The following is a 13,787-nucleotide window of genomic DNA, read 5'->3' as shown; positions in this document are numbered from 1 at the left end:
GGGTGCCTGTGGGGCCTGGTGGGGAGGGGCACAGTGAGGAGAGGGTGGCAGAGAGCCTGGGGCTTGGGGAGACCGGGGTGCCTGTGGGGCTTGGTGGGGAGGGTCTTTCTTCCAACTGTCCTCTTCCACCAGTATGGCCTCCTGCTTTGAGACCAACCAGGCAAGACACGCCACCCAGGCGCCATCTCATCACCCCTGTGCCTGGTCAGTCAGAGCCCAGAAGGGACCATTCTGGGGACAGCACTGGGGGGCCATGTGAAGGGGTCATGGGAGCTCTGAAGGCCCTCTGGAAAGCTGGCTCCCCCGAGCCGCTTCCATTGCAGCAACTCACTGCTGGTGCTTTGCCCACAGTTGGATTTAAATGCATATATATGCTTGTTTGTTACATGCATAGTACATACGTATGTACTTTTGCTGTACTGAGCCTTGAACTCAGGGCCTAGCCTTTTTTATTTTAAAATGGTGTCACTATGTTCTCCAGGCGAGCTCTAATTTGTTACCCTCCTGCCTCAGCCTCCCAAAGTGCTAGTGGTATTGCAGGGGCATGCTGCCATGCCCAGCCTGTTCTGTAAAATCTAGTTTCATCCCATGTAGTAATCCGGAGGAAGATACTGGTCTGACATGCTAGTCACTTTTTTCTTGACATTAAAATAGGCCTAAAATACTGCCACAGTAGACCAGGTATATCACCTGCCCCAGACAAAATGCAGGGGTGCTGAGGAATGGAGGCCATGACAAACCTAGAGCGAGGCTGGGTGAGACGCTGAGGGCACGCCTGACCCAGCCTCTTCCCCAGACAGCCGTGGAGGCTTCTACCTGCTGCCTGCGAACGGCTTCTCAGAGGAGGAGGGGGACACGGAGCCAAGGCAGTGCCTGGGAGGGCGCAGGGTCCCTGCAAGCATCTCTGCCCCCCACCACCCTCATAAAGGCATCCCCCCCCTCCAAGACGTGCCAGTCGATGCCTTTGCCCCACACCCAGTCTCAGGCACACCCCCTCCCTTGCCACCCCCTGTGGTGCCCCGGCCACCTCAGCCTAACTGGCTGCTCACTGAAGCCCTGAGTCCAGAGGCCACTCTGCAGGGCCTGGGCCAGGGCCCAGCGCACAGCCGCGGCCGCAGCCGGGGTCGGGGCAAATCCCCTGGGCGGGTGCCCTCCCCCTCGCCGGCACCTCTGTCCACCTGCAGCACGGCTAACGGGCGCCACCACAAGCCTCGGAAAGCCAGACCCCCGCTGCCCCGACCTCTGGGTGGGCAGGTGGCCAGGGTTGGGAGTGGCAAGACAGCAGAGGCGTCAGCCATGCAGGCCCCCAGCGGGGAGCTGAGGGCGGTAATGCTGTCCAAGACAAAGCCATCCCTGGGTGAGTCTGGGTCCGCTGGGCAGGGCTGGGCTGGCTGGGGTCATGGACAGGTCAGTGGGCTGGATTTCCCCGGCTGGGCCTAGGAAAGTATCTTGAGCTCCTGGAGTACAGCAGAGGCACCTACATTTGAAGGAATTGAGATCTGGGGGATTTCAGAGTTGAGGCTTGGAAGAAGGCACCTGTATTTTGAGATGGGGTCCTAGGCCCCTCCTGTGGGTTTGGAGTCGCGAGTGTGGCTGCACATTTACCCAGGGCTTCCACCTTTGCAGGCATCAGCATTTCAGGGGGCATCGAGTCCAAGGTGCAGCCCATGGTGAAGATAGAGAAGATCTTTCCAGGGGGCGCGGCCTTCCTTAGTGGAGCCCTGCAGGTGAGAGAAGCACCAGGCCACTCCCTCAACCTGAGCCAAGCCCTGGCAAGGCAGGACAGCTCCATGGTCCTCTTCCAATGAGACAGACTCCAGCCAGGTCCTAGGAAGAGGCTTGGGGGGTAGGGGGCAAAGAGGATGTGCAGGCCTGCTGGGACTGGCCTGGGCCTGAGGATGGCCCATCTTGCTTCACCCTGAGCCCCAAGGGACAAAGGGCCATTGTTTGGCCCCACCCTGCCCCCAACGGCTCCAGGCACAAAAGTCTCATTGTCCATCCACTGCACAGCTGGGGGAAGTGTCCCAGCCTGGAGGTGAGAGGCTGTGCCCTCAGGTTGGTGACTGGTGTGGGTGACCTAGGGAAGAAGGCTGCCACTGTCCCACCTCCATTTTAGGCTGGCTTTGAGCTCGTAGCAGTGGATGGGGAGAGCCTAGAGCAAGTAACCCACCAGCGAGCTGTAGACACCATCCGCAGAGCTTACCGCAACAAGGCCCAAGAGCCCATGGAGCTGGTGGTCAGGGTCCCTGTGCCTGGCCTGCCACCCTCACCCCAACCCGCCAGCCCTCGCCAACCAACACCTTCCTGCTGACTGGTCACCATCCCAAGCCCTTGGTGCTGCTCTAGTGCCCGCCCACTGGCTTCCAGAGCTTCCGGGACCAGCTCCCCCAGCAGGCTCCCACGGTCTTCCTGCGGTCTCTAAGCCCTCTTGTGAGGCCCCCAGCATCTGAAGCTCAGTCCTGCTTGCCCTGCCTGCCTTGAGCTCCATCTACGCTGGTGGTTCCTCTAGTAGCCCGGAGGGCCCTACCCCGCAGATGAGCCACGTCCACAGCCAGGAGCTGGGCAAGGCCTGGCTCAGCTGCATCCGCTGCTCCTCACCCCAAGGGGAGGCCAAGAAGCCCTGGTCTGGAGCTGAGGACTGGTGGGCACTTTCTCATGAGGCCACCCCAACCTGCCTCCCCCAGCACCGAGGGACAGTCTCCCGACCCAGACAACGGTTGGGGTGTAGGACAGGATGGAATGGTGTTTTCATTCCTTAAGGCTTTAAGATCACTTCAGGACTTGTCCACCAGGACCTGATGCTTCTGGATCTCAGCCTCTAAGATAGGGCAGGCAGTTGCCATCAGAGATGGATGCAAAGGGCCAGCCTTATCAGCAGACTAAAGTGCCTGTGTGGGCAGCAGGCCCACACCTGGGGGAACACTGAGACAGCGATTGAAACTGGGCAGGTGGCATGCACCAGTAATCCCAGCACTTGGGAGGCTGAACACAGGAGAATCACTAGGAGTCTGATCTACGTAGTGAGACCCTGTAGATCCCACCGACCCTGTCCTAATTACAGAAGGAAAAAAAAAAGATGCCGCTCACAGCAGTTCCCCAGTGCTTGTTTATCCAGCAGTCACTTAAAAAAAATTTTTTTTTATTTTTCCTTTGGGTTTTTACAAGAAATTTACAGTGAAAAATATACAAGTGAAAAAGAAGCCATAAATCTGGGAACTGGAAGGGGCTACTTGGTCACAAACACAAATAAACAAGACACCTCTGAGTTCTTCCTTTGGTCTGGCTTCAACTCCCTCAGCCTGGGAGAGGCTGCAGGGCCAGGACGTGGGAATCAGGCCCCGTCTCAGCCCTGTCCCCTCACACGGGCAGGGGCAGGCACATACGGTGCCATCTGGCTCTCTCTAGCTTTGAGGGAGGGCACACTGGCGGTGAAGGAGCCTTCTTCCTCTTCCCAGCTTCTGGGCTGGAGCAGACGGGCAAGCACAGGTTGAACGAGCCTGGCAGCAGGCTGTGTGTATGGTACTGTTAGTAGCCTCTGGGAGACAGTGATTGGTGACCTAGGAAGGGTCTGTTCTTGCTCGCCTGGTCACAGAGCCACAGAAGTTCTTGGCAGAAGCCAGAGGCCTGTACCCGAGACAGGACTGGAGGACCCTGGACCCCAGGGTCCCAGGTGGCGCTCCCTGCATGGCTGGTGCCTAGATTTCAGTGGCAGTGATCTCCTCCAGGCAGATGCAGGGGGCCGGCTCAGCCAGGCCCAGCTCAGCCAGCTCCCGGGCCTCCAGCTCCAGGCTGAGCTGCTGCAGCTCCTGCTCCAGCTGCCGGTTGCGTCGGTACATCTGGATGTAGTTGTGCTGCAGCTGCTTCTGGTAGCGGATCACCTGCTCCTTCTCTGCCTGCCAGGCTAGCCGCTCCCCATCAAAGCTGTCCCGCTGCTCCTCCCCCCTGCGCCGCTCCCGCTGCAGCTCTCCCCGGAGCTGCTCCACCTGGGCCCGCAGGCTGCCTCCTGTGCCGGCCGCTGCCCGCTGCACCTTGGCCTCATCACTCTCTGCCAGGAGAAATGGGTCAGTGGCAGGTGGCACAGAGGGCTCCCGGAGGCCTGCTGCCTCCATGTCCAGCTGTCCAGCTTTCTCCCGGAGCCGCTCAGCCTCCTGGCGGTGCCGCTGCAGCTCCTGTGAGCAGGTCTCCAGCTCCAGCTCGCGGGCCCGGGCCGCTTCTTGCAAGCCCCGTGCGCGGCCCTCACTGACCCGCAGGGCAGCCCGTGCCTCCCGCAGGGCCACCCGCAGTGACACCAGCTCGCTGCCCTTCTGGACCAGCTCTGCCTGCGACTCCTTCAGCTGCTGCTTCAGCAAAGAGATCTCGCCTGACTTCTGGCATACCTGAGGTGGGAAGTTCAGGGGCAGTGTCAGAAGGGTTCCCTGGGGGTGCACAGTCTGTCTTTGTCACTTTTTAGAGCCCAGAGATGTGTCCAGGGTCAGCCAGCCAGTAAGTGGCTAATGGGGCACAGACATAGAACTGTGCTTCTCAAAGCTGGTGCGGAGAGTAGAGCTAGACTGCCCAGGTTCAGGTGTTAGCTCTGCCATTGCTGTTAGATTCGGCCTAGCCTTTCTGGACCTGTTTCCTCACCTATGAAATGGGGTAATTAACAGTACCCATGGGGCTGGTGAGATGGCTCAGTGGTCTAAAGCACCTACTTAGAACAAGCTTAGTAAAGCACAGGGACCACGGTTCAATCCCCCAGCACCACATGCCAGCCAGCCCCGCCCCCTGGTGGGCTGAGCTGGCCACACACACACACACACACACACACACACACACACACATAAATAAAATTTAAAAAAAACAAAAACAACAGTACCCATTGCACAGGGAAGGCAAGAGGATGGCAGTGTCACTGGCTGCACGGGCATTAGACCAGCCCAACAAGGAGACCCCACACAGAGAGGCAGTGTGGAGGGCAGCCGTTACACAGAGGCCAGGAACGCAGGGGAGGCCCAGGCCCACCCGCCCGCCTGGCACACCTCCCACTTGGTCTCCTCCAGCCGGGGCCCAAGCTCGCGCTGCTCCTGCTCGAAGGTGGCACACCGCCGCTCCAGCTGCTCCCGCTCCTGCAGCAGCTGCGCAAAGTCATCCTGCAGCTGCCGCTTCTCCTGCTGCAGCTGGAGCACCTGCAGCTGCAGCAGCTGCTGCGTCCTCCGGGCCCGCTGGGCTTGGGCTGCACAGTCCTCCCGTGGGGCTTCGTGCTCCCTCCGCCAGTGCCGTGACTGCTCGCCAAGTGCCTGTGAGTGAGAAGGCCACTGGGTGCTGCTTGGCCCCCAGACGCTGCACCTAGCTGACCCGTGCCGTGCACTCCAGCGCAGGCGGCGCACTCCCTGGTGTAGGCCACAAAACCTTCAATGATCAGGGCTACAAGGGATCAAGGCTTTTCTAGCAAAACAACAGGAACAGCAAACACTGGCGCTGCCAGAGTGTCAAGCGTTACTCTGAGCACCCTCTGCCCTCTGCCTTACTTAATCCTGCAAGAGCCATTTGCAGCTAGGAAATTCCCTACTTGCAAAGAGAAACTGAGGCTCAGCAAGATGAAGTTAAGTGCCCCAAAATGGGCACAGTGGTGCTCTGCAACCTCCTGCTCCATACCTGGGGAAGCCAGGCAACTACGGGTCATGCCTCAACTGCCCACCACCACCATCCTCCCAGATATGGCGCACCTCCCCCGGCAGCACCATGACCGCACCTGGCACACAGAGACCTCGCTCTCCTCCAGACTGTCCCGTAGCTGCTGCCGCTCGGCCTCCCGGGCTCGGAGCTTCCCTTCAAGGACGCAGTGTAGTAGGGCCTCATCCGAGGGTGGGGGAGGAGGTGGGGGTGGGAGAGGGGGAGAGCGGTCCCCACAGGAGCTGTTGTCAGGGGACACCTGGGGACCATTGCCCAGGAGCCCTCCAGTCACACGCCCTCCTCCAGAGCCTGTGCTCTTGCTGGAAGAGGACCGGCCACTGTCCGAGTGGGAGGGCCCAGTAGGGACCCCTCGAGCTGGCCCAGGCAGTGGCCCCCTCCCAGGGCCATGGGAGGGCAGGTGTCCACCTGGAGAGCTGGTGGCTGGTTCAGCACCCCCAGTGCTGTAGGTGGGCAGGCTAGACAAAGAATTCCGACCAGAGTCGGACAGCGTCCCCGATGGGCAGCCGCTAGCCCAGGGGCTCAGGACCAGGGGTTTGTCGGCAGCTGAGGAGGAGGAGGAGGAGGAGGAGGAAGAGGAAGAGGAGGAGGCGGGGCCTCCAAACAGCTGTGTCAGGCTGCCCTGGCTCCCAGACAGCCCAGCTGTGCGAGGGCCCAGGAAGCCAGGCAGGGATGGTGCCCCCCGAGACTTGGGCAGCACTGGCTTGAAGGCTGTGGGGCGGATCAGGACTTTCTCCATGTTCTGAAACGAGGCACCATGCGACACTGAGGAGCTGCCCACCTTCTAAACTCCTGTCCTACTCCTGCCTCCCGTCTGGGACCCCCAGTGCTCACAGCAGCAATACTGGGCGTCCATGGCAGGGGATCTCCTGAGTGCCAACTTATGTTCAGCAATTCAAGAGGTTCATTTTTTTTTTTTTTTTTTTTTTTTTTTCAGTATGGAGAATCAAACTCAGGACCTAGAGCATGCCAGTCAGGCACTTATGTCCTGAGTTGTCTGCCCAGCCCTAAGACGTTCGTTTTTAACACTACCCCAGCCATACACACAAACTGCGTGTTAGCACCGTTTCCACACCACAGAGGTGTTAAAGGCTCTGCACAAAGCCTCACCAAAGTCAAACGCTCAAGGTCATCAAATAGCGACTCAAGCAGCTAGTACGCATAGGTGCTCGCTAGTGCTAGGTGTTATTTCATTCTCACAGCAGCCTCCAGCAAGAGCTGGCCTGTTACCTCCGATACACAGATAACAGACAGTGGGACTGAGACAGATGAAGTGACTACCCTGGGATCACACAGCCAGAATGAGGATTGGAACTAGGCAAGTGAACTCTCATATAAACTCCCAAATTCAGCTTCCTGAGGGGCTTCTCAGTCTCCCCAGGCCCCAGAGAGGCTGGTCCTTACCTTTTCCAGCTTTCCAGAAACAGGAATGAGCTTTGGTGGGGGGCCACGGAGGTGAGCACTCCGTGCCCGCTGCTCTCTAGCCTCCTCGACATCACTGCTTGGGCTGGGGGGTGACTCTGTCCGGAAGTCCTCGTTGATGTAGGTAAAACTGGGGCCAGGGATGACCTTCCGGGGCGGCACAGCTGGACACAGAGGTTCCTGTGCCTCATAGGTGCCCCGGAGCAACCCATCCTGCTGGCGGAAGAAAGTGGGCCCCGAGGTGCCATGGTGGCGGGGAGGAGCCGGTCCCCCTGGGCAGGGCCGGCCGGAGATAAGGCTGCTCACACTGCCCATAGCTGGACCTGGTGGGGTGGTGGCCGCCTCAGGAGAGGGCTCCAGCGGCACTGGAACAGTGTGCACGATGGCCATGTTGGCAGAGGCTCAGGCCAGGCCAGTGGCCTACAGGGCAACCTGTGAACAGAGCAGTGGTGTCAGAGTCTTTCTACCTGGAGGCCCTCCTTACATAAGGCTTTCTGTGATCCCCCCAAGGGCAAGAACAAGCTCCAGCTGCTGCTGTGGCCTTTAACTCCTTGTCTCCCACCACTGCCAATTCTCATGTGAACACAGTGCAGGACTGATTCTACCCAGTGACGAGAAGGAGGAATGGGGCCACTTGGCCGTGGAGAGAGGAGCCTACGCCTGGGACCCAGGAGGCACAAAGTCCTCCCCCCCAATTCCAACCATTGTGGCCTCACTAGAAGACAACCTGGCAGATGTGAGGATGTCGAGGATGCAATGAGCAACTTGGACAGTAATTAGGGAACAAGAAGCCAAAGTCAGGCTATGCCTTGCCTCTCCTGAGCTGGGCCTCAGTTTCTCGCAGACAGAGAGGCGGCAAGGGCAGAGCCAGCCAAACAGGAACCCCACAGGTGCCCTCCAGGTCTTCTGCCTCCTGGAGACACATCCAGGCTCAGGCTTGTTTCCAAGACAACTCTGAGGCTGGCAATGGGGAGCTGAGGAGCATTTCAGGAACCAAGTGTCCAAACCGCAGCCCCAAGCCCACTTGTTTAGTACCAAGTGCCAACACTGCAGCTAAGCCTGAATATTGGGGTTCTGGTTTAGAAAAACAACTCATACAACTCTTGACATTATCACAGAGAGGGCTCTGAATGCCCTCGCCCCTCCATACGCTGGCATTTAGGCCTAAAGGAGCTTAGAGGCCCTACCCCACTGCCGGCTGCTGTGCCCAGGGTGTTCAGGCAGAAGTCTACCATCACCTCAGGAGCTGATGGACCTCGCTTGCCAGCATCCCAGACTGAGGGCCCCACCTCCCCTGGCCTGCTCCTTCCTGAGGGAAAGCCTCCACCCTGACTCCCTCCCAGTGCTGAGGCCATCATGGCCAGAGCTCAGGCATCTGCTGAGCTCTGTCATCAAGAAGTAGAGAGAAAATTTTACGGAATTAGGAGTATGCATTTACTTATTTGTGCACGTGAAAATGTCTGCAGGTGAGAACTGGGGACAGAGTTCAGTGGTAGAGCCGTCTAGCACACGTAAGGAAGAGACCGGGTTCAATCCACAGTACAGCAAAAATAAAAAACCTCCACAAAATCACCCAAAATGAACCCATTTGTAAAAATGTACATGAAAACACTATTTCGGAGTGTGAGTGTACAGTACATCTGCTTGGACACACACATGAGTACGCTAATATACTTCACAAGACCAAATATGTAAGAAATCACTATGAATAGGTGACAGCTACGGATGAAGGCTATATGCCTGTAGGTACAGGTGTGATGGGTGCGACTACAAGAAAATGTCAGACACCTGTATCAGGACATTCAGGTACACAGCGAGTCTGTGTGTGGCTGGTACGTGCAGGATGGTGAAGTGCACTTGAACAGGGAGTGTGAATGTGTTTGGAAGTGAGGGGGCCTGGGAGGCAGGCCAGGTCAGCGCGGTGAAGGGACCCTTGGTCTTTCACACTGGGTAGTGAGGAGCCAAGGAATACAGGACTTCTGTGCCCCCTGTTCCTACCTTCCTCGGACTAAGTCCACCCACCCTCGAGGGGACAGACGCGGAGACCCAAGGAGCAGAGACAGTTGTGGAGCGCAGCAAGTGAGCTGGCTAGAGTGAAACCTCAGGCTTCCCGGCAGGGCCGGCAACTGGGACCATCTCACCAGGCCAGCTCCCAGCAAAGCCCCTCCTGGTCACCCTCCTTCTGGGGCCCAGGGAAAGCAGCAGGCTAGGGGCTCCCCTTCTACGCACCCTTCCCATGGGGGGGCACAACTGCGGCTAGGGAGGGAGGGTGGCTGCAGAGGAAGGCAGAGACAAAGAGGAGGCCCGCTCAAACGCGAGGGGACAAGCAGACCCGCGAGCCGGGTCGCAGACCCACGCAGCCACAGCCCCCGAATCCACGGGGCTTCTAGCTGGGCAGAATAGGGCCTGGAAAGTCAGGCCCGGCCGGCCGGCCAGCTCCCTCTCCGGGGCTAAAGAAGGAGGGGCAAGCGAGGCTCCATTTTGAGAATTGCGTCGTGGCTGTGGGAACAGGCGCCCCTCATCCTCCCCAGCTGGCACGGAGACCCCACTCCCCTTACAGAGCTGGGGGGCTGGGGACCTGGGGCTCGGCCAGGGCCACGCAAGCGAGCGACCCAGCAGCGCCGGGCTCGCAGACCTCAGCTTCGGGGCAGAGTTCGTCAAAGTCTCCCTCCTCCCAAACTCCAAGGACTGGTCCAGGGGCCAAGTCCTGCCATCACCGATCCCCACTCCGAGACCGGAAGCCGGGAGCCCCCAGCCCCCCCGAGCAGCCCCCTCCCAGGAAGTGGGGGCTGTGGAATGCCGCTCCCAGGCTGCGCAGCAAGTCGGAGCGCCCGCCCGGGCCCTCACCTCGGCCGCGCCGCTCCATGCTCAGCCCGGCCGCCCCAGGCGCTCGGCCGGCCTGCGCGGTCCCTCGCAGCGGCCCGGCCCGCCGGAGCGAGTGGGCGGGCAGGGATGTGCAGGGAGGGGCGGGGAGGGGTCCGAGGGGCGACCGCCCCGGGCGCGGAGGCGCGCAGGCGCCCTCGTCACGCGTGCCCGCCAGGGTGCGCGCAGGGGCCGGTACGGCGCGCGGGGTCCTCCCCGGCGAGGCCGCGCGGTGAGGCGTCCGGCGGGGGCCGGTGGGCGGAGACCCCCGTCCGGGTCTGGCCCCGAGACCAGCAGCAGCTGGTCATTGTTCCCGCACAAAGAGCCGGGCGCGCGCCCCGCCTCTGCGCGCCTGGGCGGAGTTCCCCCTCCCGCGGCCGCGGCCGCTGCCGGCCACCCCTTGGCCGCAGCGCCCGAGCCGGCACCCGCCAGCCGAGACCCGGGTCGCCCCCGCCCACCGCGCCCCCTGGCGGCTGGTCGGGGCAACGCGGCCACCCCACAAGGCGGCCGCCCTCCTCCCGCCACTGTGGAGGGTCAGTGGGGAGGTCACTGCCCGGAGGCTGCGTCGGCCTCGGTCCTTGGACGGAGCGTCCACCCGACAGTTCAGGCCTGCATGGACTGAAGGCAAAGAGCGCCTTACTGTCCTTCGGGGCCACGGGCTCAGCCTCCCAGGAACGGCGCAGTTGAACACCCACGTGCCCTTTCCCACACTGCCGGGAGGCCACAGCCCCACGCTCGGGCGTCACGTGGCCCCGCGCCATCTCCGCGGTCGCACGCCTGCGGGCGGCCGCGCGCACCTCGGTGCAGGGCTGGGCTGAGATACACTTCGCCGCCTCCTTCCCGTCTTCCCGCACTGCCAACTTCCTACATTCCGCTTCACGTGAGCACAGACTTGCCCGCCGACGGGTCTCTCTGCGACCAGCCCCTGGGCGACCAGCCCTTTCCGCCAGACCGGGCCTGCCAGCGCCGGGCTCAGCCCCAAGAAGGCGCGTCCCCTCCAAGCCACCGCCTGGCCGGCTCTCTGCTCTATTTTTAGCCCTATGGAAAGGGTTGTTTTTCTTTCTTTTTCCCTGGAAAGGGAAAACACAGCCCAGCCACCCTTAGGCTCACTCCAGTTCTACAGTTTCCCCAAAACCGACTGCGCCCCTCTCTCCAGGAAAGACCCCTCCTTGGGCCTGACCCTGATCCCTGCTTCGGGGCACCAAGGGCCACCTCCACTCTCTGGCGGACTGCCCAGAAGCGCGGGCAGCAGCTGGGCTCCAGTGTGCAGGCGTGGGGGCGGGGCGGGAGGCCTCGGCCGCAGCCCCTCCCTCATGGGGGGTGCCCGTCCTCCTACCCACAGACAGGGCTCGGTCCCCTCGGGGGTTGAGGGGTTTGTACTTTCAGCCTCCGGAGGGGGTGGCCGCTATTGCGCGAGTGGCTCTCTGCTTACTCTGGGACGGAGTAGTAGAAAGGGGGCAGCTGTCTGCCCTTGCCAAGGTCCCCCCTCCCCATTCCTTCAGGGATGTAGACTCCAAGAATGTGCGGGAAGCAAAGAAGCCAGGAGCCCTGGGAGCGCCACCCAGCCCAGGCTCCAGGTCTTCCGTGCCACCTGGCTCCAAGGAACGTGGTTCTCCCATTGCTGGGGCGAAGGCTACCACCACTCCAGGCCCAGTGGGGACCCCGCAAGCTCGCCCCCGGCGCCTAACAATCACGTGTGTGGCGCCTCCGAACGCCTCGGGCTTCACCTGTAACTGGGCGTCGGGGAAGCAGATCTCCGGACGCATCCCACCCGCCTGTCTCGCTCGCGGTCTCTTTCTCCCACCCCGGCCCAAACTGCCTGGGTTCTGCCAGCTGGCCCTGAGCTAGTCCACCGGGCGCGCCCCTTCAGAATGCACGTGTGCCCGTGCGCCCCCAGTGCGTGCGTGGGTATGTGCGCGCGTGCCTGGCGGCCAGTGGATGCGAGTTACTGTGTTGCTTCGCCGTTCGGACTTGGCTGTGCCGCGTGGGACCCCTTCTCATTCCCCCGATAGCTTTCCCAGGCGCAGGGCTCGCTTAGGAACCGCGAGCTCCCGCGCCCCTGCCGCCTCGCTACTCACCCAGCGCCACCGCTCCGCCGCTCCAACTCGGGCCAGGCTCCGGCTCCAGCGCGCCCGCGTCTGAGAGAACAGCGGCCCCCCAGCCCACTCCGGGCTTCGGGGCCGGGAGCTACCGGCTCCGCGCTCCTGGCGCCCACGGAGGGGCGGGGCAGCGGAGGCCGCGCCCCAATCCCGGGAGGGGAGTGGTCTGCCCAGCACCCCCAAGCAGCCGACCCAGGACCCAGCCCAAAAGTAACTCGACTGCGACCCGGGGCTGCCCCGCGGGCCTGTGACTTCACAGTTTAGCCACTGGGAAGAACGACCTGGGGAAAGAAACGGTGTCATGTGACCTCGAGCTAAACTACCTGGCTTCCCCTCGGCGCCAGGGCGCGACCCAGACAGCTGCCATGCTCAGTAGGGAGCCCAGCGGGGCTGCTCTTCACCCTTAGGGACAGCCCCCAAGTGGACGGACAAAGCTCGGGCTTCACCAAACACCCACACCAAGTACAAAGGCTGCCCAAGCAGAGGAGGTCGTCCAGGGGAACCGCTGTCAGTACCAGCCCCCACGGAGGGACTCCCAGAGTCCCACCCACAGGCACAAACAGGAAGTTAGCCTTGCTGGGAGGCACCACGACCCCGTCCCTCCCTGCCTCGAGGCTGTCGGTGGGAAGGCACAAGGTTGCAGACTCCAGGGAGTGTAACTCCCCACAGGCTGACCACGGTGGGGAAGCCACCCCGACAACCATGCCTGTCCCGTTCAATCTGAGGACAGGGTGGTGGATCCAACTGTACCCTGCTCGGTCAGGTCCTTCTTGAGCTCCCTGGGGTTTTTAGCCAGGAGCACACACAGGTTACCAGTCCTACCCCAAGTAATGAACACACAGCCAAATCCCGGATTTACTCAGGGTCCAAGTCACCCACCACAGGCCCCTAGGTCTCACGAGAGTACTGTGGGTGTGCACCACCCATCTCCCTCATCATTCTGGTTTGTGCTGTGTGGGGGTGTGCTCACAAAGAGCGCAGGAGGAAACAAACAGGCAGTTGTGGGACCTCTCCGGTCCCAACCCACAGAGCCCTCACAAAGGCCCCTCTTGGAAACTCCTATAGGACCTTGCCAACAGGTATTCTAGGAAGACTAGAAGTTGGAGGCTGGTCCTGAGGGCCAGAGCTGACATGGTACATCTGGAAGGCCCAGCTGACATGCAGCCATACAGGCCCTGGATGGGGCTTAGACCACCGTCGGCTGGGAATGATTACTGTAGGATTATGGAAGCCTGGCTCCAGCCAGTCTAGGAGACCCCCAAGAAAGGAGGCCCTGGAGGGGCTACACTCTCTCCCGCTGCCGAGCACAACTCAAGCTCTTTTCAGGAGGTATTTGTAGAGGTATTTGTAGCCACACCTCTCACAGACCCCTTCAGTAGGATCCCTGAAGCCCCTCTTGGGTTGACTGCCAGACCTTAAAGACAGGGGCTTTTCCAGGAAGCAGAAAACTGTCCCCAAATGTCAGAACATCACGGCTGTTCACTATATATTCAGGCAATTCTGAGGTAAATTGGGACACCAGAAGTGAGAATGAGTGTCATCATGCAGGGCTACTTTGGAGAGGGCCTGTGGACCTGTCATAATCTGCAGGGCTTAAAACGAAAACCCCAGTGTACCCCTTACACTCCAGAATTAGAAATGTATGTGCAGGACTGGGGAGAGGGCAGGGAAGGGTCCTTAATGTTTACAAATCCTCATGCTTTCCGCCACATCCTATGCAGGGAAGAGAAATAT

General features: G+C 60.8%; 2 protein-coding genes across 5 annotated transcripts in view; one reads left to right on the top strand and one right to left on the bottom strand.

The window, feature by feature from the left end:
• The window catches only part of Pdzd7 (PDZ domain containing 7), a 16,745-nt gene extending 14,362 nt beyond the window's left edge, over positions 1-2,383 (top strand). The window contains exons 13-16 of the mRNA XM_023715506.1: positions 133-204; positions 797-1,357; positions 1,627-1,727; positions 2,117-2,383. Coding sequence (XP_023571274.1) covers positions 133-204; positions 797-1,357; positions 1,627-1,727; positions 2,117-2,311 — 929 coding nt within the window. The 3' untranslated portion in view covers positions 2,312-2,383. The remainder of the gene's footprint in view (positions 1-132; positions 205-796; positions 1,358-1,626; positions 1,728-2,116) is intronic.
• A 1,261-nt stretch (positions 2,384-3,644) lies between these two features.
• Lzts2 (leucine zipper tumor suppressor 2) lies at positions 3,645-12,359 on the bottom strand. Of its 4 annotated transcripts, none has more exons than XM_004631439.2 (5): positions 12,033-12,359; positions 7,075-7,524; positions 5,732-6,412; positions 5,010-5,276; positions 3,645-4,367 (listed from the first exon to the last, which is right to left on the bottom strand). In XM_004631439.2, exons 2-5 carry the CDS (start codon positions 7,480-7,482, stop codon positions 3,696-3,698), a joined length of 2,028 nt encoding a protein of 675 aa, XP_004631496.1. In that variant the 5' UTR covers positions 7,483-7,524; positions 12,033-12,359; the 3' UTR covers positions 3,645-3,695. The 4 variants fall into 4 exon arrangements, with proteins under 4 accessions (XP_004631496.1, XP_023571339.1, XP_023571338.1 ...); XM_023715571.1 differs by lacking the exon at positions 12,033-12,359 and adding an exon at positions 11,682-11,749; XM_023715570.1 differs by lacking the exon at positions 12,033-12,359 and adding an exon at positions 10,752-10,903.
• Between the last annotated feature and the right edge of the window lie 1,428 nt (positions 12,360-13,787).

The sequence above is a fragment of the Octodon degus genome, unplaced genomic scaffold (genome assembly GCF_000260255.1).
Source record: "Octodon degus isolate 3935 unplaced genomic scaffold, OctDeg1.0 scaffold00042, whole genome shotgun sequence".
Classification (NCBI taxonomy): domain Eukaryota; kingdom Metazoa; phylum Chordata; class Mammalia; order Rodentia; family Octodontidae; genus Octodon; species Octodon degus.
This window is presented reverse-complemented; position numbering and strand designations above follow the sequence as displayed.

Coding starts and splice junctions, on each gene's coding strand:
- Lzts2 (XM_004631439.2), bottom strand. CDS start 7,482: ATGGCCATCGTGCACACTGTTCCAGTGCCGCTGGAGCCCTCTCCTGAG. Junction 6,413..7,074: donor TTTCTGGAAAGCTGGAAAAG/GTAAGGACCAGC, acceptor GCCTCGTTTCAG/AACATGGAGAAAGTCCTGAT. Junction 5,277..5,731: donor GCGAGGTCTCTGTGTGCCAG/GTGCGGTCATGG, acceptor TCTCACTCACAG/GCACTTGGCGAGCAGTCACG.